The sequence below is a fragment of the Castor canadensis genome, chromosome 8 (assembly GCF_047511655.1).
Source record: "Castor canadensis chromosome 8, mCasCan1.hap1v2, whole genome shotgun sequence".
Taxonomy (NCBI): Eukaryota; Metazoa; Chordata; class Mammalia; order Rodentia; family Castoridae; genus Castor; species Castor canadensis.
Genome location: NC_133393.1, coordinates 144,499,783 through 144,524,953, shown reverse-complemented (window position 1 = coordinate 144,524,953; position 25,171 = coordinate 144,499,783). Strand labels below are relative to the sequence as shown.

The 25,171-nt window shown below is 40.6% G+C and overlaps 1 protein-coding gene and 1 long non-coding RNA gene across 9 annotated transcripts in view; one reads left to right on the top strand and one right to left on the bottom strand.

Moving 5' to 3' along the window:
* Large1 (LARGE xylosyl- and glucuronyltransferase 1) overlaps positions 1 to 25,171 on the top strand; it is a 502,729-nt gene that overhangs the window by 279,683 nt on the left and 197,875 nt on the right. For all 8 annotated transcript variants that reach the window (XM_074084325.1, XM_074084329.1, XM_074084326.1 and 5 more), the window contains one exon: positions 18,297 to 18,468. In XM_074084325.1, the coding sequence (XP_073940426.1) occupies positions 18,297 to 18,468 (172 nt within the window). The remainder of the gene's footprint in view (positions 1 to 18,296; positions 18,469 to 25,171) is intronic.
* Positions 910 to 24,824, bottom strand: LOC141425833 (uncharacterized). The gene is made up of 3 exons (XR_012450986.1): positions 24,137 to 24,824; positions 23,241 to 23,326; positions 910 to 7,498 (listed from the first exon to the last, which is right to left on the bottom strand). It is a non-coding gene; the product is annotated as an uncharacterized lncRNA (long non-coding RNA).

Genomic DNA, 25,171 nt, shown 5'->3' with positions numbered 1-25,171 from the left:
CTATCCTTATCTCAACCAGCAAAAACCCTTGTTCCTTCCTATTATTGCTTATACTGTCTCTACAACAAAATTAGAAATAAGGGCAAAATAGTTTCTGCTGGGTATTGAGGGGGGGAGGAGAGGGAGGGGGCGGAGGGAGTGGGGGCAGGGGGGAGAAATGAACCAAGCCTTGTATGCACATATGAATAATAAAAGAAAAATGAAAAAAAAATACAGACATAGCATGTAATATATAAAGAGCTTTTATAAATAAGTAGGAAAAATTGGCCAATGGAAAATAGGTGGAAAATAAGAATAAAGGAATTCACAAAAGAAATACAAATGGTTATATGTACATATATATGTGTGTATATATAATCAATATATCACTAAATATTGAAAGAAATAGAAAATAAGTTTTTTATCTGAATGACAAAGATTACAAATTTTTGTTACTCATTATTGGCATGTGTACACTGGTGCTACCTTCCTGAAAGTGTCTGATGTAAATAAACATCAAAGTAGTCTTTTTGTTTAGTAGTTTGGCAGTATCTCTCAAAATTCTTCATACACACAAATATATGCAGAAATTCTCTTTGTATATGTGTGTATGTGTGTGTATACATATATATACACTATATATATACATATATATCACACTATATTATATATAATATATAATTTATATATTAATATAAATTTATATATTTTTATATGTATATATTATATATAATATAGTGTGATGCAGAACTTTGTCCTGAGGAAATAGAGATGGAGTCAAAGGATTATTTGTTTGGTTTATTTATACTAATAAACATTACTTACAACTAAAAGGAATATAGATTATTTTAATCTTCATAATGAAACATTGGAAGCTTTGTAGAATTACTTTAAAATTTCATTAATTTAATAACAAATTTGAATGTTGCTTGAATAAATTAAAGAGGAATATAGTTAACATAAAAACACACACACTTCTCTCCAAATCTTATAGCTTTTCAGTCATTTTAAAAGATGAGTATATGACAGTAGTTAATGTTTTACCTTTGGGTAGAGAGAGGTATTACGGTGTTTTTGTGTTTCTTTGATTGTATTTTACAAAATTTTTATCATAACAAAAGTTTTAAAAATATGTTTTTACTTAGACTGAAAAGAACAGAGGGAATGAAGGAAAAAAATAACAATGCCTAGGTAACTAGAAGAGAAACCTTCTTCCCTGTGTGGAGGCAGCATTGTGTAGTCACACAAAGACTGAGGGATCCAGCTCAAGGCTGCCAAGGCTTCCACCACTACTATAAAGAGGAGCTTTCAGCATTCTGGATGGAAGAGCACTATTGAATTTTTGTGGCATCTGTGAGCCACTGTTCTTTCTTCGGCCATATTTGAGCTGTCTATAGGATACATCAAGATCATCATGAAGAGAGGTCACTGAGGACTCACTTAACACTCTTTTGCGCAGCCACCATAACTCCTCTCTGCATTAGCTACTGAGTCAGTTTCCTAGGCTTTTACATGATAATATAATATCACCTAGAGTACTTTGAGTTACATATAAAAACATTAAGAATGTAATAATCAAAGTAAATGTGGCTCAAACCATTCATTCATTTTTCTCATTTAGTAAGAAACCTGAAGGTTGGCAGTACCAAGAGTGATGTTCCTTGTTTTGAGGATTCTTTTCATCTCTTTTTGGTCATGGTCATTGCTAACCCAGCAGTCAGCTCCTTACAGGAAATCAGGACAGAAGAGACTTACTGTCTGTGTGTGTGTAAGTGATTTCTGTCTTTCAGCTTTCCTGTTCCCTGAGTATGTTTGTTGTGAGAGAAAAATACTGTCTTGGGAAGCCGTAATAATCAATATAGGTAAGATGTGTGCTTATCAGACTTTCTCTTTTTAATTTGAGACTTTTCAGTTATTCAGTTTGAAGTTTGGGATGGTAGACTTGGCATGTGTGGGGAAGATCCAGCAGCCCCTCCAAGATGGAGGTGGATGAACTGGCCTGAGAGTTTCCTGGGAATCTGGCTGGCTGGCAGTACCTGATGTGAATGAACTCTAATAGGGCACTGAATTCTCAACTGATTTGGAGGAGGCAGCTCGGGTCTGCACCATGGTACAAGTCAATCAAGAGATAAGTACTTGCTGAATGTACACTATTTCTGGAGAATTCAGATGGAGAAAAACTAATGTCTTCTCCAAAAATTTAGTGAAACTAATGAAACAGCATGGTACCAATTAGGTATCAACCGGGTGTTTGGGGATGACTTCACAGAAGAAGCAGAATATGGAGCTGGGATTTGGTGGCTAGTGTGGTTTCAAAAGTGAGAAGGGAAAGAGAGAATCCCCACTATCAACCACATAGCACGTTTATAGAAGAGGTAACAAGTTGTAGAACATTCTATCTGGTACTATGAGCTAATGACAGGCTTTCATTGCTGAAAGGAGAGTACCTTTTCCAGGCAAAACTCTTGTCTGCTTATTATCTGGTGAACTTAGCTACAAAAGTTAATATACTTATTATTGCACTTTTTTCTGTCAGAAAAGAAAGAAATGTATTTCTTTTATCTCTTTGGCGTTTGCCGTTTCCTTTTATTTTTCACCTTTTTGATAGTTGAAGAAACTAATAAAGCAAGTCACTAAAACTGTCACCCAGGACCTCTCAGGATTCCCATAGAGAAAAAGTAGATTAATTTTTATCTTCAGTATGTGTATAGTCAGTATGTCTACATTTTAATTAAAAACAAACAAGCCACAAATGGCACACCTACTCTATGCAGAGCATCTTTGAAACACTGGAGATTATCCAAGTAAAAATGGTGCATCTCAACCACAGAGGATACTCATGTGGCGATCATGTGGACCCTGGTGGGACACCCAAAGAGTGAGCAAGATGAGAGGCGCATACGTAGTAGTGAAGGAGTGTGGACCTAACTGACCACTGGCCTTGTATTTGCAAAATTAGGTTTTCATTATACAGTATACAGAACCCACTCTACAATCAATGTCCCTGACTGAGAGGGCAGAGGAGGGGCATAAATAGGACAGAGGTTGTCCAATTCCTTCCAGAGTTCTGCTTTTTATTTTTATCAGATAATTGCAACAGAATGCCCACTGTAGACCCTGTAGGATGCTGAGATGCTAGAGGATTCCAGGACCTCGACTATAAGGTGGCAAGTCTTGTGATCTAGTGACAGTATGGATCCTGAAGGCAGGAGTCTTGGGGGATTGAGTATAAAATGAAAGAAGAATAAAAGTAGTTCATCTTCTCTGACTTTGTCATTTTGTCCTATGACACTTCCCAAGGTGAAGGTTCAGAAGTGTTTTGGTTAAAAGCTTCCTTCTTAGACTGATCCATCTTATGCAGCAGACACATTGAGAGGTTGATGGACTAACAGCTCTCTTGATAGGATGTAGACATGTTGGGTGTATAGTTATGTGATGTGGGGAAAAGGATCAAATCCAACTACTAGAATTCTGGAATAGACTGGGGGTACACAGTGGTGGGAAAGGGGGAGAAATGGAGGAAGGAACAGGCTTCAGTGGGAAGAGCAAGAGTTTTATTTATCACCTAGATATCCACCTGAAGATGGTAGGTTGGTTGTATGACATGCATGACTCTTACTGCCCAACATGGAGAAGTACTCATAATTAACCTCATTTGGGACACTGAAGGCCAGGTTCTCTTTGCTCTCTAACTGAAACATGGAAAGCAAGCCAGAGTTATTTCTAAAGATAACTTTGAATAGGAAGTTTGGAGACATGCCAGGTTTTCACCCATTGTTATGCACAGTCACCAACTTGATTTGGGGAGAAGGTGCACATATGTGTCAAAATACGAGTTTCTGCTTGACAACGGTAGACAGCATTTCAAAGCCTGTTAATTCTGTTTGTTTCTCATGAAAAACTCAAAGCATTAAGGGCCAGGGTGCAATGGTATCAGAGGCCCTGGGCCTTATTGCAGTAATTTCCCTGAGTGTTGGAAGAGGTGAGTTAACTTTACCTTTTATTAGCTGTGTAATTTTGGACTATTGTGTTTTTTAAGTCTTAGTTTCCTACAGGTAAAATGTAGATATGAATCCTTTAGTTGACTAATTTACACAGAATTATTCCAAGAATCAAATGAAATGGTAGGTGGGAAGTCATAAGCTGGACATTATTACTGCTGTTATTATCATCATCATCCCTATAATCATTTTGGAAAGATGGACGACTTCGCAAACTGACCCATTAAATACCCTTTTCTGTACTCAACTCCCTTGGCTGAGAACTCATCTAACTAGGATATTTTCGTTGGATTTAACCACTCAGCCAGGCTGAATTCAAGAACCCCAGTGGGTTTTAAATCTGCTCACTACTGGCTAAATAACATGTTTGAAGAGAAAATAGCAAGCAATGATCAACATCTTATTCACAGGCATAATAGTGCTGCTGAAACTCTCTTTTCTCATCCCCTATTATTATTAATATGGTGTTATTACTTAACGTACATTATATTCCAGAGTGTACTTTTGCCTTTACATTATGTGTACATAATGCATAAGCCCTGCCCTCTAAAACCAGCCATTATAACGAATGAGAGGAATTCACAAGTGCTGACAGATGTGGTGAGGGACCTGCATTCTGAGTTCGCTCACTGTGATCAGGCCATTACTCCATCATGAAATATTCCTTCTGGATTCAGAATGAAGTAGCATCTCCTGAGTGCCAATTCTGTGAGGCACTCTGCTAGGTACTTGCCTCCATACCATCCTGTTTTCAGTACTGCACACAAGCTGGTGGCTTTGGCTCTTTTTTTCAGATGCAGAACCGGAGAGTCAGAGAAGGGAGTTGACCTCACCCGACCTGTGTTTTCTAACTCTGAAGACAGTGCTCATTTCATTATTCCTTATGCTTCCAGATCAAGGATGTTTGAGTATTCTCAGGGAATTTAAAAATATATACCATATGGGAACTCAGCAATGTCTGTGCCAAACAACCACAAAAAAAGAACTAAAGTTACAGAAAGAATTATGCCATTAATTTGGGCCTAATTTTGCCCAGTTAGAAGTTTAAAAGCTATCAATCAGTTCATTTCCCCAATTTGTGTGGACCTCTGGCTTGATTTCAGAGAACAATGACTTGGGAGGTGCTAATAACACACCCAAATTATGCTAGGGGTTACCCTTGATGACACATTAACATCAGTTATGACTTTCACCAAATCAAAACAAGCCACAGTGTGCCAGGCCCCACCACTAGATTATCTAATTCTAATTTTTCTGGAATTTAGCCCAGTTGTGGGCCCATGTGAGTCTACTGCGAGGCCAGTGCTAGATTGTGGCTCCCCCTGGTCTTCATGTACATTTGGAAAAAGCACCAATGCCCATGGTGGTGTTCCAATGCTAACCATTGCATGTACAAGACAGTAACAGAGGCCGACATTTTCTCTGGCACACACAGTAAGTGATAGAGAAAAGAGGCTGGTAATCCGTTCTAATTATCTCTTTGGATCTGTACTTATTTTTCCAAGCTTCCCTTTTCTGCCTTTTTACTTTGGTGATAATAGTTGTCTCAATAGAATGTTCCTGGCCCCTTGCAGCTCTAGAGAGATTGAAGAAACATTTGAACTGAGAAGATGGGTGACTCTTCGTTGTTTGTATTGGCTGTAACTGTATTGGAGTGTTCATTTATGCTAAAAGTATGAGCTCCATTGAGTAATAATCACCTTTGTATTTTCTGATTTTTGCTTCCCATTTTCAATCTGTTGCTCCATCCTAAGAATTTTAGTAAGAATTTATATATAGCTTTTACTACCTAATGATCATTTAAATATCTTATTCAAATCAGTTTCCAAAAGGATTAAGAGTTTTGGAATGAAACAAATCTAATTTTCAATCCCAGCTCCAATAATTCTTTATAATTATGTGATTTCCTTGATATCTATTTCATAGGATTATTGTGTGAATGGAAAGATTATATTTGTAAACTGCTTTAGTATAGTGTCTGTTTCGTAGCAAGTGCTTAACAAATGTGATATTATTGTTATCATAAATATAAAAATATTCTCTCCCCTTTAACTATGATTTCCAGATAAGAACATTCTGCATTTGCTGCTTTTTCTTTTCCATCTAGTGCAGAATTTGACAAACACATTTGGTGTTTCGATAAATAATCACTTTCAGAACATAGTGATTTTTTAAGGGTGATTTAGAGCATTAGGCATTCCTTTGATAAGTAGCCAAATACCCAAGTGTCAGCAAAACTATAGTGGAATTATTATCTTGTTCCATGGACCATTTTCTATAGTACTTTCATTTGTTTTTGGTTTTTGTTCTCTTGTCTTTTTTTTTTGGGCTTGTGATTGAACCCATGGCCAAGCACATGCTAGGTCAGCACTGTACTACTCAGCTCCATTCAGTCCTTTCTATGGTACTTTCTAAGGGTGACATAATTTTCCCATTTGCATTCTTATGTATGATAAACGCTAATATCTCGACAGTTTCCATAGCTATCCTTAACATCTAGTTTCCTTGACAACTACCGTATAAATGATAAGGGTCCACTGTAGAGGGTAACTGCCAATATATCCACAGTCTAAGGAGTCCTATGCAAGGCTTCAAGATCAAGGTTAAAATATTTGAAATTACAGTAAGACCTTTGTTTAATGTTTGTTAGATGCCTTACAGAGGCTGAGTAAACACATCCTCTTTTCGTAACCAGTGAAGAGGATCATTTTGTTACCAGTCAGGTGACTGGGGTCTTTTTTGTTCTACCCAAATAGGAACTGTAGGTAGACAAGGAGAAGCTCTTTCAGTGCTGGCAGTCCTGAGCAACTGAGTGTTCAAGGCATAGAGCCTGCACTGCCAGACCCAGAGGGCAAGGGGCTTACTGCCCAGGCTTAAAAGCCCAGCTACTTACAACTCTAGGTGCTCTCATCAGAGGCTTCTTGCTCTGGGCTTCACCACCACAGGCCTTGGCACTTGGTAACTGTTGGCTGCGATGCTTCCAGCAGCAGTGGGCTGTGGTAGCACCAGGAAGAACAATACAATCTACAGTTCCGACAGAGGCCTTGGGTGCTGGGATTCTCAGCCTACAACAACAAATGATCTAACTGCAGGTCCTAAGACACTGGTATCCTCAGCCCTCAACAGTTAGTATTCACTTAAATATCTTACTTAAATCAGTTTCCAAAAGGATTAAGGTTTTGGAGTGAAGCAAATCTCATTTGGTGTAAGAACTAAGATCCTCATCCCTTGACAGCTGTCAGGTCTAGTGTATTTGGGACCTCTTTCCTTAAGAACTGGTAATTCTCTGGAACTCTTCCAGCACCAGGACTTGCAGTTTCTCATCTTAAATTCTTCATGTCCCCTTGCTTCTGCTACCTATCACTTCTGCGCTGGCTACTCCCTGGAACTCTTCAGCTGCCCTTTCATCATACTGCCACTGCCGTTGCTGCTCCATTGCTGCAGCTATTGCTCTACCGCCTCTTCTGGACTCTTCTCTTGGGATTACCAGCTCAGCCTCCTCTGTTAATGATAATGATCTAATAGGCAAAAAGAAAAAAAAAAAGGCTCATGTTGCAACATCAGGGGGCAGCACAGGAGGGTGTCCCATAGTTGGCCCTAAAAGTGAGCAAAACAGCCTACTTATGTAACCCGAAAGAAGATGTGACAAGTGTGTTGGCACCAATCAAGGAAGACCATGCAAATGGAGGACCGTGTTTGCCCCAGTCATGGCACAGTCCTTCATGCAAATGAGGAATGAATGCACTTGTCCCAATCACAGCAGTCCCTCAAGCACATGAAGGACTCTCCCAATCACCAGCACCCTGCTGATCTCCTGGAGAAGTGCTTCCCCTTTGGCCTTACTGGAAATGGCTACAGGGTCATCTAGAGTTTACTGAGGTCTGTGATGGCTGAAAGTCTAGCACAAGGTGTTCTGAAACAGTTGTGACCAGGATAGTACCTTCTGGAGCCTGAGCTGTACTTTGGCAACAAGCAGCTGTGCTTGTCGTGTGGCTTCCACAAGGGTCTGTAAACTGTTCAAAGCGCTGATGTTGTCATGGGGGCTGTCCACCTAGTTGCCTGGCTGATAGTCATTCACTCAATGCAGCCAGGGCACCAGGGAACATTCTACTAGCTGTCAATTAGGGAGTCAGACTCCCTGATTCATAATGTCTTAGCTTATTTAAAGGAAAAACAGACATTAAAAGGGGGTACTTACAATAAAGGCTTATTCATTAACATTTACAGTGTTTTGACATTGTTTAACAGTACTTTTTGCTTAAGTTCTGCCTCAGTGCCCCAGGGAGAGGTGGATTCCTCTATCTGTCTCAGGTTTGGCTCTTCCCCAGAGGAAAATTAAATTGCCATGAATGAGGTTTCTTTTCGACCTTTTACTACACCAAGATTATTTTGCTTGCAGTGTTTTGGGAAAGAAAACAGTTTTTAGCCTCCCCCCCCCCCACCCAGTGGCACTTCTGGTTCATCCTTCTTAACTTTCTTTACCTGCTTGAGATTTTCACTCCCCTGTATTTAGAGTTAAATTCACCAGCAAGGTGGGTCTCTGAAGCTGAGTGCAGAGATAGTCACAAGCAAGAGCTTCACCTACAAAGTGCTACAGAGCCCTCTAGAAGTGAAAAGCGAAGCTCCTCATTAGTACAGAGCAGCACAAATGCCTCCTAATTGCAGCCTCCGTGTCTGCCCTTTACATGGGTCCATGTGAAGTAGGTGGTAAGAGTGAAAAAGGAGGAGTGGGGGTGATAGTGGGAGATCTCCAAATGACCCCGAGAACAGAAAAATGTGCTTCCTATCTAATTAACTTCAGGAAGAACTGTGAGACTCAGTACTTGCTACTAACTGAAATCAGGTATCTATGTACTCTCGTGCTTTTGCACACATCTCTGTTGTGTGGCTGGTTTGGTGTCTTACAGTCCTGTAGAGAGCATGTCTCAGCTTCTTTTTATTCATTATGATCACCCCCACAAGTCTTTAGGCACTCCTTCCCCCATTTCATCATTTACCTCCTGCCATGAGATTTTTAAAACCAAATCATTGAAATAGCCATGAACTTTTTTTGCCCCCACAAAATCCTATTTTTGCCTATTAAGAATTTACTCAACAGAGTAAACAAAATGTCAACAGGGAAACGTGGTTTTTTCCCCTGTTGCACTTATTAGCAGAATGGTTATCTCTGTTTTTATCAACTTGCACAGGAATTGAGTATAATTTTAAAAATATTTATACATATTCACATATGCATAGAAATGTGCATGCATGCACATATAGACTCAAAGTCTATGCATGTATGCTTTGTCCTTTTAGAGCTAATACAAAGGTTATGACATACAGTGATCAGACACTGTGCTATCCAACTTAGAACTAGAACAGTGTCACCAAAGCCACTTGGATTTCTTCACCATTGCATACCTAACTCTAAGAAGATAAAGCATTATCTTCAATGCTTTAATAATGTTTTAAGAAATTTTGGTCTCCCCAAACTATGTCATTAATTCCTCAAAGCAGTCCAGTGTTTGTTGAATGAATGAATGATGAATTAATGAATGAATGAATCAGGCTTGCCAATACATAGCCTCAGCAGGAAAGATTGGCAATAAGTTTTGTTTGTATGACCACTGTTTTTTTTCTTTCAGAGCTATTCTTTGAGTGCCTTCTGAGTTTACATACATAAATACATACTGTGCAGTGTAATACGAATTGCACCTTCTAAAAATATTACATCTAGGTTACACAGGAGCTAATGCAATTTTCTCCACAGTACATTGAAAAATCTATTAGTTGAGAAGGCAGCTATATTTTAGGAAATTAAACCACTGTAACAGTCCAGTTCACAAATCAGAACTTCCAGAGCAATCCCTTTGTGCTCTGTGGCCAATACCTTCTAGCTTTGCAGAGCTAAATAGAGGATGCTTCTTGCCAGGCGATGAGAGATGAAAGGGATTGGTGCCACTGAGAGGAGGAGGGATGTGATTGCAGGTCCATGATTACGTTCCCCTGATTCACTCTGTTTGTGTCCTTCTAGAATAACTTCCATTTGTAGAAGATGGTTTCTCAGTGGATTGCTGAATAATAGGTATTTTAGGTGGAAACCAGCAAAGCTTCTGTTAGGCTAGGGTCGCATGTGCTCCCTGCTGCTTGGTGGAGTTTTCTGTCACCTGTAAACACCAGCTTTGAGGCTCTTGCAATGTCTCTTTGAAGGACGGTGAAGTATGAAGACATGGACTACAAAATTTCACTCTCGTGATGATAGTGATTACTAAGAGTGTCACTGTAGCTAGTTTTATTAAAACAGTATTTCTCAATTTATAAAGAAATAGAACTAGAAAACCCTTTTGGCTACACAGCCATCCATTACCCATAAAGTATAGAGATATTGAAGGAACTCCTGATCTTACACCAACACAATCTTTTATTAATCTTTGAGAAATGTGTTCTCTTCCAGTGCATCCAGCCAAGTGTCAATTTCAGGTGGGATACTTAGGCATGGGACTGTCTTCTGACTAGTTTCTAAACATTAAGCCAGTTGTTAATATAGTGTAAATGATTCAGCAATGAAGACCTTGAGCAATGCTCTTTTCCTTGTGTCATGAAACATTTCTTAGACTGTAATCTGAGAACCTGAGAATCACCTGTGGCACTAGTTAAAAATACAGGTTTCTGAGCCTTACTTCAAACCTCATGATTCCTCACCTCTGGATGTGTGCGCAGAGGTCTGCAATTTTTCAGTGGGTCTCTTCCAGTGTTCTCCATGTTTCGTACCTGCTGTAGCTGATTTTCCTCTGTGAGTCAGTAAATTCTGAAGACACAGATGAGCTCACGTCTCTTTGCTCTGTAGCATCACATACAGTACTGTTCAACTTTAAGCCTTTTCTGCCTTTCCCTAACAGTTTCTATCATTTCCCACTCCAAGCTTTACCATTAACAGTATCAGATTGTAAAGTATAGTTATTTTACATACACACATGCACTCACATGCACACTCACATGGCCATTTATTTATATCCCTGTTCTTCCTTGATGCTATTATTTCCCTTCTTTTCTCCCAGTATTTGAGAAACTCAGTTTTCAACTCATTTTTTCAAGACAAAATTTAAAGCTCTTCAGACAGCTCCATCTGATTCGGTCTCCCTTCTTTCTTGCCACTTCCCTTTAATTGTCCTCTGCCAGACTGCAGAGATACACATCCTCTAAATTTATGACAATCCAGTTCATACTGTTCTGTAATTTTAGAATTGGAAACTCATTTCTACAATGGCCTCCAAGAATCCCCATCTCCTAGCATCCATGCTCTTATGGAGTCCCTTCCCACATTGCATGGGCTAACCTGGATGACCAAAATGACACTGCACAAATGACACCATTATGAGACTCACAATATGCCAGTTTCCATCTTGTTCTCTCTTGGACCATTCACTGTGGGGAAAGCCAGCTGCCATGTAACAGAATCAACAGAGCAGAAGTGCTGTGAGGGGTCCAGGTGGTGAGGGGCGGAGCCTTGCTGTTAGCAGACAGCACCACTGCAGGGCATGAGTGAGGGAGCTCTCTACATCAGATCCTCTAGCCCAACGCAGGTACTCAAAAAACTGCAGCCTCCCGAGGAGTCCACCCAGAGAACATGCTCCCAAATTCCTGGCACGTGGAAACTGTGTGAGACAATAAATAACCATTGCTGTCTGAAGCAGCTGTGTTTTGAGGTTACTTATTATTCAGCGATGAGTATCCAGTAAGCCACAACCCCTACAGGGAATCAGCTGTGTTGACTCCCCATGGTCCCTGGGCCTCCACCCTTTCTCAGTACCCAGACCTCATTAAGTATCCCATGTAATGCTCTGTGAAATGCTCTCCATGAACCAAAGTAGAGCCTTGCTTTTGATGGCAAAGATAAATACCCACAAGTTCAGATGCCTTTATCTAATAGATACGAATCTTGTCTTCTCTGTTCTTCTAAATACTATTTGCAACAATATGAACGATTAACAAGACTAGCCAGAGCTTACACATAGCCCAAAATGGGAAAGTCCTAGAGTAGACGTGATAGAAGTATCTCCATTTTACAGATGAGAAAGCTGAGGTTCAAAGATGTTTATCTGCTTGCCCACAATTATCAGCTAGTTAATGATGGAGCCAGGTTTTAAGCCTAGGTAGACTCTGAAGGCTGATCCTGAGCCTCTGCCTTGTGTCAAGAGCTCTGCCAGGTATCTCCTTCTCCTGCCTCTCAACCTCACTCAGTATGTATCACATTGCTGTCTTCATTTTACAAGTGAGGTTGAGGTGGACACTGGTAAATTTGCCAGTCTGGCTGTGGGGAGGCAGGATTTGGACCAGCCAGCTGTACTCCAGAGCTGGTACTCATTTCATGATCCTCTCCTTCTCCACATTCCATGAACCCAGCCCCACCAGTGCCTTGCCCTCCCTTCCTCATTCTGTGCTGAACATGCACCGTGGTTGCCAAGGCAACCACCCACCACATTACAGGCAAATGACTTTTCAAACACTTTCCATCTACAATGACTTATTTTAAAAAATTTTTTTTAAGTGTGTCAAGGTGATTTGTAATTCACAGAAAATGTTGATGTGGGTAATAAATCTATTTTAAGTGATAAATATTCCCAGTATAATGAGAAAAAGCTTACAGACTACAAATATAGTGGCTTTCTAGGAAGAGATGGGATATGCTACTATCATCCCTATTTTACAGATGAGAAAAATCAAGGCCCAGAGTGATGTAGAAGCCAGGCAGGAATTCCAAACTCTTAGGCCTTGGGGCCTCATTGCTCTAAAAATTTGCTTCTTGGTGAAGGAAAATTCATCTGGATGGAGGGAAGGGCTCTGTTCTGACCTTAGAGTAATTCATAAGAGTGAAAAACACTTATGTAGGTCAGGGCTTCTGAGGGAGAGAAAAAGAAAAACATTCACTTCAGAGTAGACTGTCTGGGGCTGGGAGCTGTAGACTCATGGAAGGGAAGGGGCTTAGTCCTCTTACCCCAAGTGTTGGGTCCTGGGAATAATAACCCCCAGACTGGGGCTTGTTACAAGGGGTTAAAATATGATAATACACCTGAAACTCTTCCCACATGCCTGACACCAGGAAATGCTGGTGTATTATGTTTTCTTACCATCTTGGGCATTTCAGTGCCATTGAGACTTGGCATCACCTCTAGGCCATTGCTGTCCTTTATCCCCTATGTCTTAAGCAGTCACCTTTGAGTTACTATCTAATCCTTTACCCCCATGCTCATGTCTCTATATGGTCAGGTTTTCTGAGTCACTTTTATGGAGTCCATCTAGCATCAGATGTAGCAGGCAAGAACTCGCTAAATTACTTTCAGCACTTTGTAGAAACTCTGCTTAGGACTTGTGGAGTATCTGTTAGGTACAGGAAGGTGAGTTTCCCATGGAGAGTAACCTGCACTTTACAGGAATCCCTTAAACCTGGATTGCTTATGCTCTTTTATGGAAGTGCAGTAGGTGGTAATCTTGGGCACAATTGCACTTTTGCTAATTAAAGCTTCAGCTGTGCTGCTCAGAATTATTAACAGCCATTGCAAGGATAATAGTCTGTCCATTAAGATGAGCCTTTCATTTTTATTATCTTTTTAATTACATGAACCCTTTAGCATATTTATAGTGATGAAGCCACAGTAGGATATTGTTCCACCAGGTGTTGCTGTCTCTGTAGGACACCCCTGGGTAGATTTGCAAGGGGCCCATCAGCTTTCCTCACCCTTCCTCTGACCAGAATGCCTATTTCTTCATTGACCCATGACCCCATTTCCCTGGTTGGGGTGGAGGGAGATCAATACCAGTCTGATTGCACCAGAAGACTGCCTAGAAAGGTTCCATGGGTGACATTTCCTTCCCACTTTCTTTCTCCCAAAACTGAGAATTTGCTGTTCTAGTCAAAGTTCCACCTTGGGACTTTGCATTTTCCAGCAGATAACAGTTTATGATTTTGTTAACTACAAACAGAGGAAAAGGTGATGTGTGACTTATTTCTCCTGATAAAACCATCTCTATTCTCGATGTTTCTTTTAGTGTTTTATATTGCATAATCCCTTGCTTTCATCAAGCTCAAAACCCTGGATCAGCTGAGGTCAGGTACTGCCGATGGACATGTGCTGGAAGAAGGGTAATGGGCTTTGAGGAATCCCAGTGTGCCAGAGCTAGGCTGCATGCTTTGTAGTCCTCCCAGCATTGTTTGAAGTCAATATTAACTGCCCCTGTTTTTGAAGTTAAGCAAACTTAAGGCTCATGGAGGTTAAGTCATTTGCCTTAGGTCACACAGCCTATCAGTAGTTCAAAAATACAGGCTTTGGTGCTCAGGAAAACATGCCTTTTCTATTACGTGTACTTGCCCTGGACTATGGCTATTATAGGCACATCTGCCCTTAGTGGAGGGCAGTGTCAAAGGTGGGATTTGAACCATGACTTAGCTGAATTCATGGTCAAGCACATTTGTCAAACTATTTTTGAGTAATTACTATGTTGCTTGCCACAGAAAAATCAATTAACACAAAACAAAGCTATCATACCCACCTCAAGGAGTCCCAGTCAAATTCAAGATCAGGACATGGAAAATGAAACACAGTGTATTGTAGCATGCCTGCTATAGGGAGAAAGACAACTAGTTTTATAAGCCCCAGTCCAGCCTGGGACAATGCAGAGGTGTTGACTGGTCAATGGGACTTCCAACCTGAGACCTGAAGGAAGAGGATGGCGGTGGAAGAGTATAGAAGAAGCTGTGCTACTTCTTGGATGAGCCATTTTTAATAAATGCTTCGCTTTTTACCACACATTCCTTCCCCTCAAGATGCCTTCATTTTCTGCCCTTTCCTGGGACTTTCCTTTCTGAATGCAAACTCATCTGAATGCTTCCTTTACCTCTAATTGAACACTCGGGCTTAATTGATTATGTATTAAGTTGGGGACTTGGGGCGACATTCAGGCCTGGGCTCATGTTGAGATTAATTTATTCCTGTAGTCTTACTGTTTTGCGATGCATCTGAGTGTCTCACATGTGTGTTAAAAATAAAACCGAGAGTCAGGGCAATCTAATTAGATGGCTTAACCCAACACTCTGGTGTTCAGGCTCCACCAAGCTCTCCTGCTTTGATGGTAACCAAAATAGATGAATAAGTTAATCAAAGGTCTGATTAAATAGCACAGCTCTGCAGCATGGACCGCTGATTGCCAGGCTTCAGCTCAGGCAAATTCTCCAGGGAGGAAAGAAACTGAGCTGAGTTCCAAAGGCCAGGCTTTCATGAGAAAGAGTTTTCTAAAGCACACTAGAGGGAATTGCTAGCTGAGTTCTAAGATCTGAAGGTGATGGCTAGCTGAGAAGCTAACTCCCAGAGGTGGGTAATGTGGTTTGAGGAAAGAACACAGGCCTTCTGCTGGCATATTCTAACTTAGCTTCACATTGCACTTGTGGGACTGCAGAAAAGTCACTCACCTTCCCTGCCTGCCATTTGTTCATCTGTCCCAAGTGCGTATTTTGCATCTGTTATCAGTAAGGCATTGTGTGTTGCTCTTGCATGACATGTATGGTATCTGTATATGTGTTAACAGTATGCTTGTGCTGGTTACCTTACCCTTATCCCTCCAGCTCCTGTCTGGCCTCTCCCACCCTCTTTGTGCCCCAGGAGGCTGATGCATAAAGACCACCTCACTTTCTCTCTGACTTCCATCTGGGTTTACTTGAGGGGCACTGCCAGGAGATCAGTGGACAAGAGGAGTGACAGTGAGATGTATTTTCCAGCTCCTGTCCTAAGAGTTACCACAAATTAGCTGTGTTCCTTTCTGAAGGTCATTCCTCCTGCCAGGTAGCCTTATCACATGTCTTTCTTCTCTGACTTGGCCTTAACTTAGAAGTAACGCCCTCCCTCCTTGTCCCCTGGCCTAGTATTGGTTACAGCCCCTAATTCTGCACATGCTGCAATGAATGGTACTTCTAGTAATAATTTGTACTTAGACTTCCCAGTTTGCATGCTGTGTTTCTTTCCACCCACACTTTGATGTGATGAAGTGAGTGCTTACAAGGGCTTGCCATTTATAAATGGCAGAAGCTCAGTGAGGGTGAGTAGATGTGTCTGAGGTGAGGAGGTGATCAAATGACAATATTAGAATCTGAATACAGGTATGTCTGGCACTCCTGAACACAATGCTTTATGTCCTACTGCATGCCAGGCACCCTCCCCTTTAATACAAAACAGCTAAAGGGCATTGGCATCTAAATATAAGGAAAGGGAATCAGGGAGAAGGGTAAGAACTTAGGGCTGCTGTGTATCTGTCCTGAACCAGGCACTTGGGTGGTCTCTCTCTCTCTCTCTCTCTCTCTCTCTCTCTCTCTCTCTCCCTCTCTCTCTCTCTGCAGTGGTGAGGATCAAACCAAAATCCAAAGCCTCTGGCATACTAGAGGCACATTTTCTCACCAACCATGTGATGTAGGCATCATCTCCATTTTACAATTAAAGAAATTAAGGCTTAGATCAAATGCCTTCTGCAGGGCTGGAGCTGCAATTTGAACTCCTGTCTCTTTTTTTCCTCCTCTGAGCTGCCCAGGTTCAAGGTGACAGGGACCACATGGAGCTGGTGATCCTTTCCCTTTGATGGATACATGGTGAATAGTTCAGCTCATCTGGGTGTTTCCTTTTTTCTCTTCAAAATTATACTAGTTCAAGCAAAGGACATTGCAAAACTGAGAATAGGGAATAGCTAAGATGATTTTTAAAGTAAGCTATGAAGATATAATGATAATATGGAGTGGGTTTGAGAGATGCAGTGGATTGTAAGAGTTATCACAAGTCCTTTCTCAGGGCTTTCCTAAGTCACCTTCCCATGCTCCTTTTTTCTCACACCGCCAGATCATGATAGGTTTAAACAGATCATGACATCTTTAAAAAGAATGTTCTGCTTACTTTCTCTATACAGCAGTCAGAACTGCTTGTATTAATAGGTTGAAAATTGTAGTCCAGTTAAAGCAAGTATATAGAGAGATTTGTATATTCTGTTATATTATAACGTACTATACCATCCTATATATTAGGTTATGTTATACTGTGCTCTACTCTGCTCTGCTATATTATACATAAAGGGAGAGGTTCCCAAAAATATGGATAAGTGTGTTTTCATGTTGTTTGACAGCACAGGGGGTTTGTAAACAAAATGAAATATAAAGCTTGCTTTTTTTATCTTAGTATCATATATAGGTTTCTTTTTTTATTACATCTTAGTCTACACGTGTTAAACTATTTCATAGAGTGCTATCAGATAAAACCATGCTCTCCTTTCATTGGCTCTGCTTGGGGCATTTGCATGGTTGTTTTTATAACATGATGAATATTATGGGAATTAAACCTTGGTATTTTGTTTTAAATTTTAATTTACTTGTTTTTCTTAAAGACCAAGATCATGTGAATGGACTTATAAGGATAAAGGAGATGAGTATCTTTCCCGAATCCTAAAAAGTGGCCTCATTTTCCATTAAAGGATCTATTACCTGTGTTAATCCTATTGAAAATAAAGTCTGTGCTTTGGCTCCCATGAAAGCTTCCTGTTGCTCCTGCCCATAATGACCTTCAGAAATGACCCTGCACATAAGGGAGTTTTCATCACACCCGTGATGTATTGCTTTTGGCCTTGCATTGGGTTACTAAGTGGTACTTATACGTAGGTCTTGCTAACAACTCTACACACCCATGGGTCGCTGATTGTTCCATTATGTCATGTGAGCATCACAATATCAGCAGTCCCCAAACTGTTCATTTCTGTCTTCCTTGTGTGTCCGCTCTTGTCATCAGGTGAAGAGCATTGCATAGATTATAACTTGGTCCTCCTTATGCATTTATCTGAGAGGAAAGAAGGCAGCAGCACTAACCCAGTCATTAACAGCTTTAAAAATATAGATAAGCATAAGCTTTAAAAATATCATAATACCGAATAATCCTTAATGGCTTACAAATGGAATATGATTTAAAGAAATATACCTACCTAGCAGTTAGGTACTGGTTTTTAAAAGTACGCAAAATCTGAATAAATTTTTATACCTTCAAATCTTCCTTTTGTGTATTATAGCGTTTGCATGTAATAATTAATTGCTTCATAACTATTACTTTTCATCTGTCTTGATGCAGATACATTTTCTTCATTCATGTGCCAAACTTACATTAAGAAATCTTTAAGAAAATGTTCATTCGTTTATTCAACAAATTTGCAATGGATCCTTTTCATGTGTCAGGCATGATTTATAGCGTTTAAGCAAAGAATTAATGTAATGAGTTTTTTCTCCTTTTTCCAATGTCCTTTCTCCCCTTCCCTGTCTAGTCTGAAGTGTCCTGGATCCCCAACAAACACTACTCTGGGATTTATGGCCTTATGAAGCTTGTACTGACCAAGACACTCCCTTCCAACCTGGAGAGAGTCATTGTTCTCGACACTGATATCACCTTTGCCACTGACATTGCGGAGCTGTGGGCTGTGTTCCACAAGTTCAAAGGTAACTGCAGCTCATTTTTGTTTATGGTCTTGTACATGCTAGATAAGCACTCTCCCACTGAACTCCATTCCTAGCCCTTGTATTGTTTTTGAAAGATGACTTCAACTCATGTAAGCATGAAGTCAATAAGGAATTACAAATATTGTTAAGTGTCAACTCTATTACAATTTGAAATTTGTTAGGCTAAAGCTAGAATTTGCATTTCGTTAAGAAATGAAGAGGTAAGATCATGTTCATAGACTCTAATTAAGGATATTTTGTAACCAGTAAATATCAAATGTCTATATTTTGTATGCAGATAATTGAGTGTTGACATAGTTGTGTAGAGACGTGCATTTATGGATTTTTCTCTTTTATCAAATGATAATTTGATTGCCAGAGAAGCATATGAGGTGGTAGAAATGGGTATTGATTATTGAGTGTTTGAAATGTTCTTATAGGCTTTGCTCTCATTAACAATGATGTTTATGTTTAAAAGGAATTATGTAAGTTTGGCTTTATAAAACATTTCTTCTTATTTGGATGGTTTCTTCCTAGCTATTATTATATCTTATATACATATATATATATATATATATATATATATATATATATATATATATATATATATATATATATATATATATCATCACTACCATAAGGTATATGAGAATGTTTGATGGGAAATTATGAGCCCAACAGGTGTATTTAACTCTAATGTTAAACTTTGCACAAGAGATGTGTCAAGTTAGCACAAATTCTGAAGTATTTCAATAGCCTACTCCCAGATGACTTCTTTAAAATTGCATTATTCTTTAAATTCTTTCCTGTGTTGGACAAATATACTGGAAGAAAAATTTGGTAATGTGATGTATTATTTTTTTCTTTATTTCTTATTTCAGTTTTTCAAATTGCACTCTGGCTTCTATATTTAAATATCTGTGCCTCTTCTCTGAGCTCCTTGTCTTATAAAGGGGAAGAACCACTTAATGATTTTAAATGACATCATTTTCTTAAATCACGGGACATTCCTGTTGGTTTCCGCTCTTGTTCATGGACAGAGAGAGTCACTCCCTGCTTCCTTCTGGGACTTCTTAGCTCTGGACTAATTGGAGAAAGTCCTTAGCAAATGATGTGGATGACATCTTGGCCCCTAGAAAGTTTTGCCTTGTTCAGGTCAATAGTTATATGGGTCGGTAGAGATGCTAATAAAGACATCACTTAACCAATCGAGAAAACTGAGTGTGTCTCAGCTCTCTAATCTCTTCTTCATAGAATGTTAGCAGCTGACCTTTTATTACTAATGTAACAAAACTGAAATGTGGAAGGATGTGGGGTTTGGGGACAGACCTGAGATCAGCAGGCATGTGCCTTGGCTCCTGTCTGCTGATCTTTCCAAGTTCCCCTCTCATTTTTTTCTTGTTCAGTGTTTGGTGATGCATTTATTTTATAGGCATGTAGTGCATCACTATTGGATATCAGACAATGTGCCCAGCTCTGGAAATGAGTGAAGGGATAAAGAAACTGTGAGAGTTGTCAACTGGCCTAGAGGTGGGGGTAAGAAATCACTGGGAAGAATCACAAGGGAGGTGGTAATCATGCTCTCTCATGGTAGGTAGGAAGGGTGTTTGTGGGGGTCACATGTGCACATCCCCCTTTGAAAGAGAAGAACTTCCTTCAGGTATTAGAAGTTCTGCCTGTAGAGGGAAGGCTCTAAGCATCAGCACTCTTTGTCTATGGCCTCAGTTGAAGAGACTAGCCTTGTTCAGGGCCAAGTTCCTTCCTGGGGTATCCAGTGTCATAGATTAACTAATGAGCAGTGGGATCCTGCAGGATCAGCTGTGGCTCTCTCTGGAGACTACCTCCAAGCCTGATGTTCCCACTGCCTTTTCCTTTCATTCATGCTGTCTCCAAGGTGTCTCGCTTATAAATCTGTGTGCTGATTTCCATCTCAGCCTGCTTCCCAAGAACTCAACATGAAGCCTACATTAAGAGCTCTCAGTGGAACTCAGCAAAGTCACTGGGGCAGATGATCAGAAATTTCGGTACTAAAGGGGGAAATCACCTTTCTTCTGTTGTTCTGTTGTAGCCATAGTGCTCACAGGGCTCTGTCAATAGCAACAACAGTAATAATCATGGCTGCATATCACCCATTATCACCCTTGGGAGGTAAGGAAGGCATTGGGGCTCCTGTACCTGGCCCAAGAACTTGGATCTGGAGGACCCTGAGCTGAGGTTCAGGGCAGTAGCCAGGACTGAGAAGAGTGCATGGGCCAAGGTCTGGACAGGTACGGGGAACTCTTGGATGTAAAGAGCTTAGTTAATTGGCTGCATTTTATGTGTTCATTCTTTTATTACTTTATTTCTAGCATTTGTTAGGTGCCCACTGCACAGAGGGATTTATTAAATGCCACTGTTCCTTAAAAGTGTCTAGAACATGCCACCTTCACTCAGGAAGCTTCCAGACAGGGCAGACTGCGTTACATTCCCATCTATCACCAGTAAAGGAGCAGAAACCGCTAAAGTTTTCTTCCCTTCTTCATATATCAGTCTTTTGTATGTCTTTGTGCACCTCTCTGTGTGTGTATGTGTATGTTTTGTTTTTTTTGAAAAGTGGTTGATTTATTTTCCTGTATACTAGTACTATTTGGTCATGAAACAGGAAGAAATCGTCTTAGGACAGACACATAAATACAGAATGTTCTGGTCCGAAAGGAAATTCCCTCCTATCAAAGCAGTTGCTCTTGACATCTTTTACTGTAACCTTTTGAGTATCATTGATATAGTTTGTCTTGTTCATCTTTCTCTGGCTTAGAACAGCTAGTTGGGTGGGGCTGCAGTGTTTCTTGTATTGAGATCACACACAGACTTGATTTCTTAATGGTGCTGTGGATTCCTTCTGTCCCCAGTGTCATTGGGTACAGAATCTATCAAGAAGCTGTTCTAAATAGATCCATGCCAGCCTCTACCATCAATGGCTCTTTCCTGCTTCAGGGAGGTGTTCATGTGCTCCCTTGACCTTAACCTCACCTCAGTGGCTGATTCCCTCCCTCCCCATTCAGCAGACTGTACCCTTAGCCAGGCTATGCCAGCCACAGGCAAGTTTTCAGAGCCATTAATTCTTAGTAACAAAACAGATATACCATTGATTGCTCAAATCAGGAGTTATCTTTTTAATCATAGCTACTGAACTACTTCTTCTGACAATTGAGAGGCTTATAAGAATAAAACAACCCAGGCCCTATTCCTAGAGAGAAGCAGATTATAAATAAGTGAAATGTATAGTATATTACACTGTGATTAGTGCTATAAAAGAAATTACAGAAGAAATTAATTTCTGTGTGTGTGTGTGTGTGAATATTCAGATAGGGTAGACATTTAATCAGGGACTCTAAGAAATTGAGAGAACCAGGGAGTGAGCATGTGTGTCTAGAGGAGGACTAGGCTAGTGTCTTTCACAGGAGGAGCAAGCATGAAGTTTATGGACTGTTTGAGAGACAGGATGGATGTCAGAACAGAACCCAGTGATCCCAGGAGAGGGCTGGGTTGATGAGGTCCCATCAGGGGGACCTTGTTTGTAGGACCATGAGAAAAAACTGCCTTTCCTTTCAGTAAATTGCAGCCTAGGAGTGAAGGCATGACTTGACCTGCTTCATGGTTAATTGGTCATCTTGGCTTCTCCTTTTGAGGATAGAAGGAAGCAATGAAACCATTTAGGAGACTGTTACAGACCCTGAGGGAACAGAAATAATAGGAAGTCATCACATTAGGGACACATTTTGAAGTTAAAATTATCAGGGAGGGAGAGAGCAGAGTTAATTGACCCAAGGAGGCTGGTAAGCACAGTGGCACTGGTGAAACAGAAGACTGTAAGAAGAGGTAAAGGGGAAGGTCAACAGTTTGCTGTGAGTTATAATAAATTTGAAATGTCCAAGTAGATATCCACATACAGAGGTGAGGAAGCAGGCAGATAGATAGGTATTTGTAAACCAAAAGGCATTTGTAAGTACTCCTTTGGTTCCAGAGACTGAACTAGAAGCTTTGTACATTTGAAAGTTAAATAAACTAGGCCTGAGAGAGTAAATTGGTGTTTGTACTCAGAAAGCTATCACATGGCAAAGCTAACAAAATGCTTTGGTTTAGGAGTCTATGTTCAGGCATCCGGTGTCACCTCAAGATTCCCACTGGGATATAGGAGGGGGAACCCACCAACCTCGGAGGTGGGTTCTTCAGGAAAATCAGGTGTGCCTGGTGATCCTAAGTCACCAGCACCCCTGAGGGCTTTTGCTAACTTCAGCAATATGTAACTAATTGCAAGTAATGTCTGACTGTAGCAGTTTGGGAGGATGTTGTGTATGCATGAATAATAAATGCACACCCATAATTTGAAGATTTTGGAAGAAAGCCTTGCTGAATATTAAAGATGGTGTTTTTGATCTGCAAGGACAAATGACTCCCTTTGAAGACGTATGTGTTGTCACAGTATATAGTTCTGACCCTTAAGCAGGTATGCCATACTCAAGCTCATTGGCCTCTGCCCAACTCCCCCAGAAATGCCATAGGTTTTTTGTACTTGTGGGCATCTTTCCAGGGCCCAATAGACTCAGTGTGGCTAACCACAGCTAACGTTTTCAGCGCTTACTCTGTAACTACCAGTCAGTTGACCACTTACTCTGTTAACTACTGTTATGGTAAATTCATTTCATCCTCAAAGCCCTGCATGAAGCAATTACTGTTAATGTTCCTATTTTAAAGATTTGGAAGTGGATGCTTAAGGAGACAAAGTAGCTTACCCAGGGTGTCACAGCTCTTGAGGGATGGAACTGAAATTTTAACTCTGATGGCCCATCTTTAAGTTCATCTTCTTCACCCTGCACCCCTGAGAAGAAGAAGAAGAAAAAGCATTGTGTGGGTGGAGCTAAAGGTCTTTGGAAAGACCAAAGGAAAGCACAGGAAGGAGTAGGGGTGTTGGCCTTGTAAGCCAGTTTGTGGAGGTCAGCCCATGGTGATGCAGACATTCAGAGAACAGAGGCACAGAGGAAAATCCCAAGGCATGAAAATGTAGTTTTCCCAGGGTTGGAAATTTGGAGCCTTGGGCCCTGGAGTCCTGTCTAGCATCTGACTTCACAGAACACCCATATGTGATATAGTTGTGGGCCCAAGAGCTCCACCCATGGGAAGAAACTCCCTCAAGCTTTCTGTTATGGGAGGACACAATTACATGACATGAAGGAGAGAACAAAGCCTCACCAGACAGGGAATCTGCTGGTGTCTTTATCTTGGGAATTTCCAGCTGCCAGAAGTGTAAGTAATACATTTCTGTTGTTTACAAATTATCCAGCCTATGCTATTTTGTTACAGCATCTAAAATAGGCTAAGACTGCAGGTTACTTGAGTTCTCTAGGCTCAGATAAACCAGGATCAAAGCTAATGGGACCATTAGCATGACAATGTGCATTATTCTTTTTGTATTCTATTTTCTGTAAGAACTCCTGGCAGAGCATATAGAATAATGATGGACACCATTAATGTGTATCTGCTCCATTACCTCCTAGCTTTGTCCACAAAGCTATCAGGGCTAGGGTTGGCTATAAATAAAAAATATCATAGAAAAGCTGAGCAGGAAAAGCATTAGAAGCATTACTTTTGAAAATACATTTGTAGACCTTTTATAATTACAATCAGGTACCTTCAAGGAATTTTTAAAACTTCTGAAGTTCTTCAGGTCTTGTCCTTCCTCCTTACCCGTGCGAATCTCCCCCGATGGGATTAGAGGAGTAGGAAGAGCTTAGCAAAGGAAGAGACCGAGTTTCAAGTACAATGGCCTACTTATCAGCAGGGTGGGCCTGTGGAGGTCATTGACTCCTCTGCACCTGTGGAAAGAAAATACCAACCTCTTCTCATAGCAATGGGGTGAGGTTTGAGAGGTGACTCACTGATCCTGGTACCCAGTAGATGCTCAGGCCACATGGTACCTTTCCTTTTTCCTTCTTTCTCTCTGTCCTGTGTCTACCTTTGCTGTTGTCCCATTTTTCCCTTTACTTATGACATTAAATCCTCTTCCTCCTCCTCCCCTCCCTCTGCCTCAAATGCAGCTCTGTGCTGCCTCCATTTAGCAGATTTGAAAGGAATCTAAGTAGACCTTTCAGGATGACCACATGACCTGGCACTAGTCTGGTTTCCCTGATTAAAACTGTCCTTTCTTGGCCAGCTTGGTGTAGCCTCTCCCAGGGCTCAGGTAGACAGATTTCCAATCATCTCACATTGCCAAATCTCGAAAGATGTTTCAGCTGCAGGGAATAAAAACAGAACTTTTTAAAAGATAAAAATTCTCAAAAAAATGCTTTAAACTGACACCAGCAACTGGTGACATTATGTGTGATGTGTGGTCAGTGCTGAAGGCTGGGATTCAGTGGGGGAAAGAGTGAGGCTGGACCTGTGTTTTCTGTCATTAACTTAGCTGAAAAGCCAGGCATTACTTTCTAATCTGTACCATGTTTTAAAAAAATCTCTTGTACTCCTAGTATTCATGGTTCCCTCCTAATCACCAAGTTTTATTATTGGAGGATGGGGGAGTTCAATGTCTACCTCCTTTTGCCCTTGGAGAACTTTAGTGGCTTCTTGTACTCTTCTCTTTTCTGTCCTTCATAGCTTCCTCCTTTCTTCCCATCTCTTACCTGATTCTGAACCTCCTGGAAGTTCTTGCATAGGATCTGCCAAGATA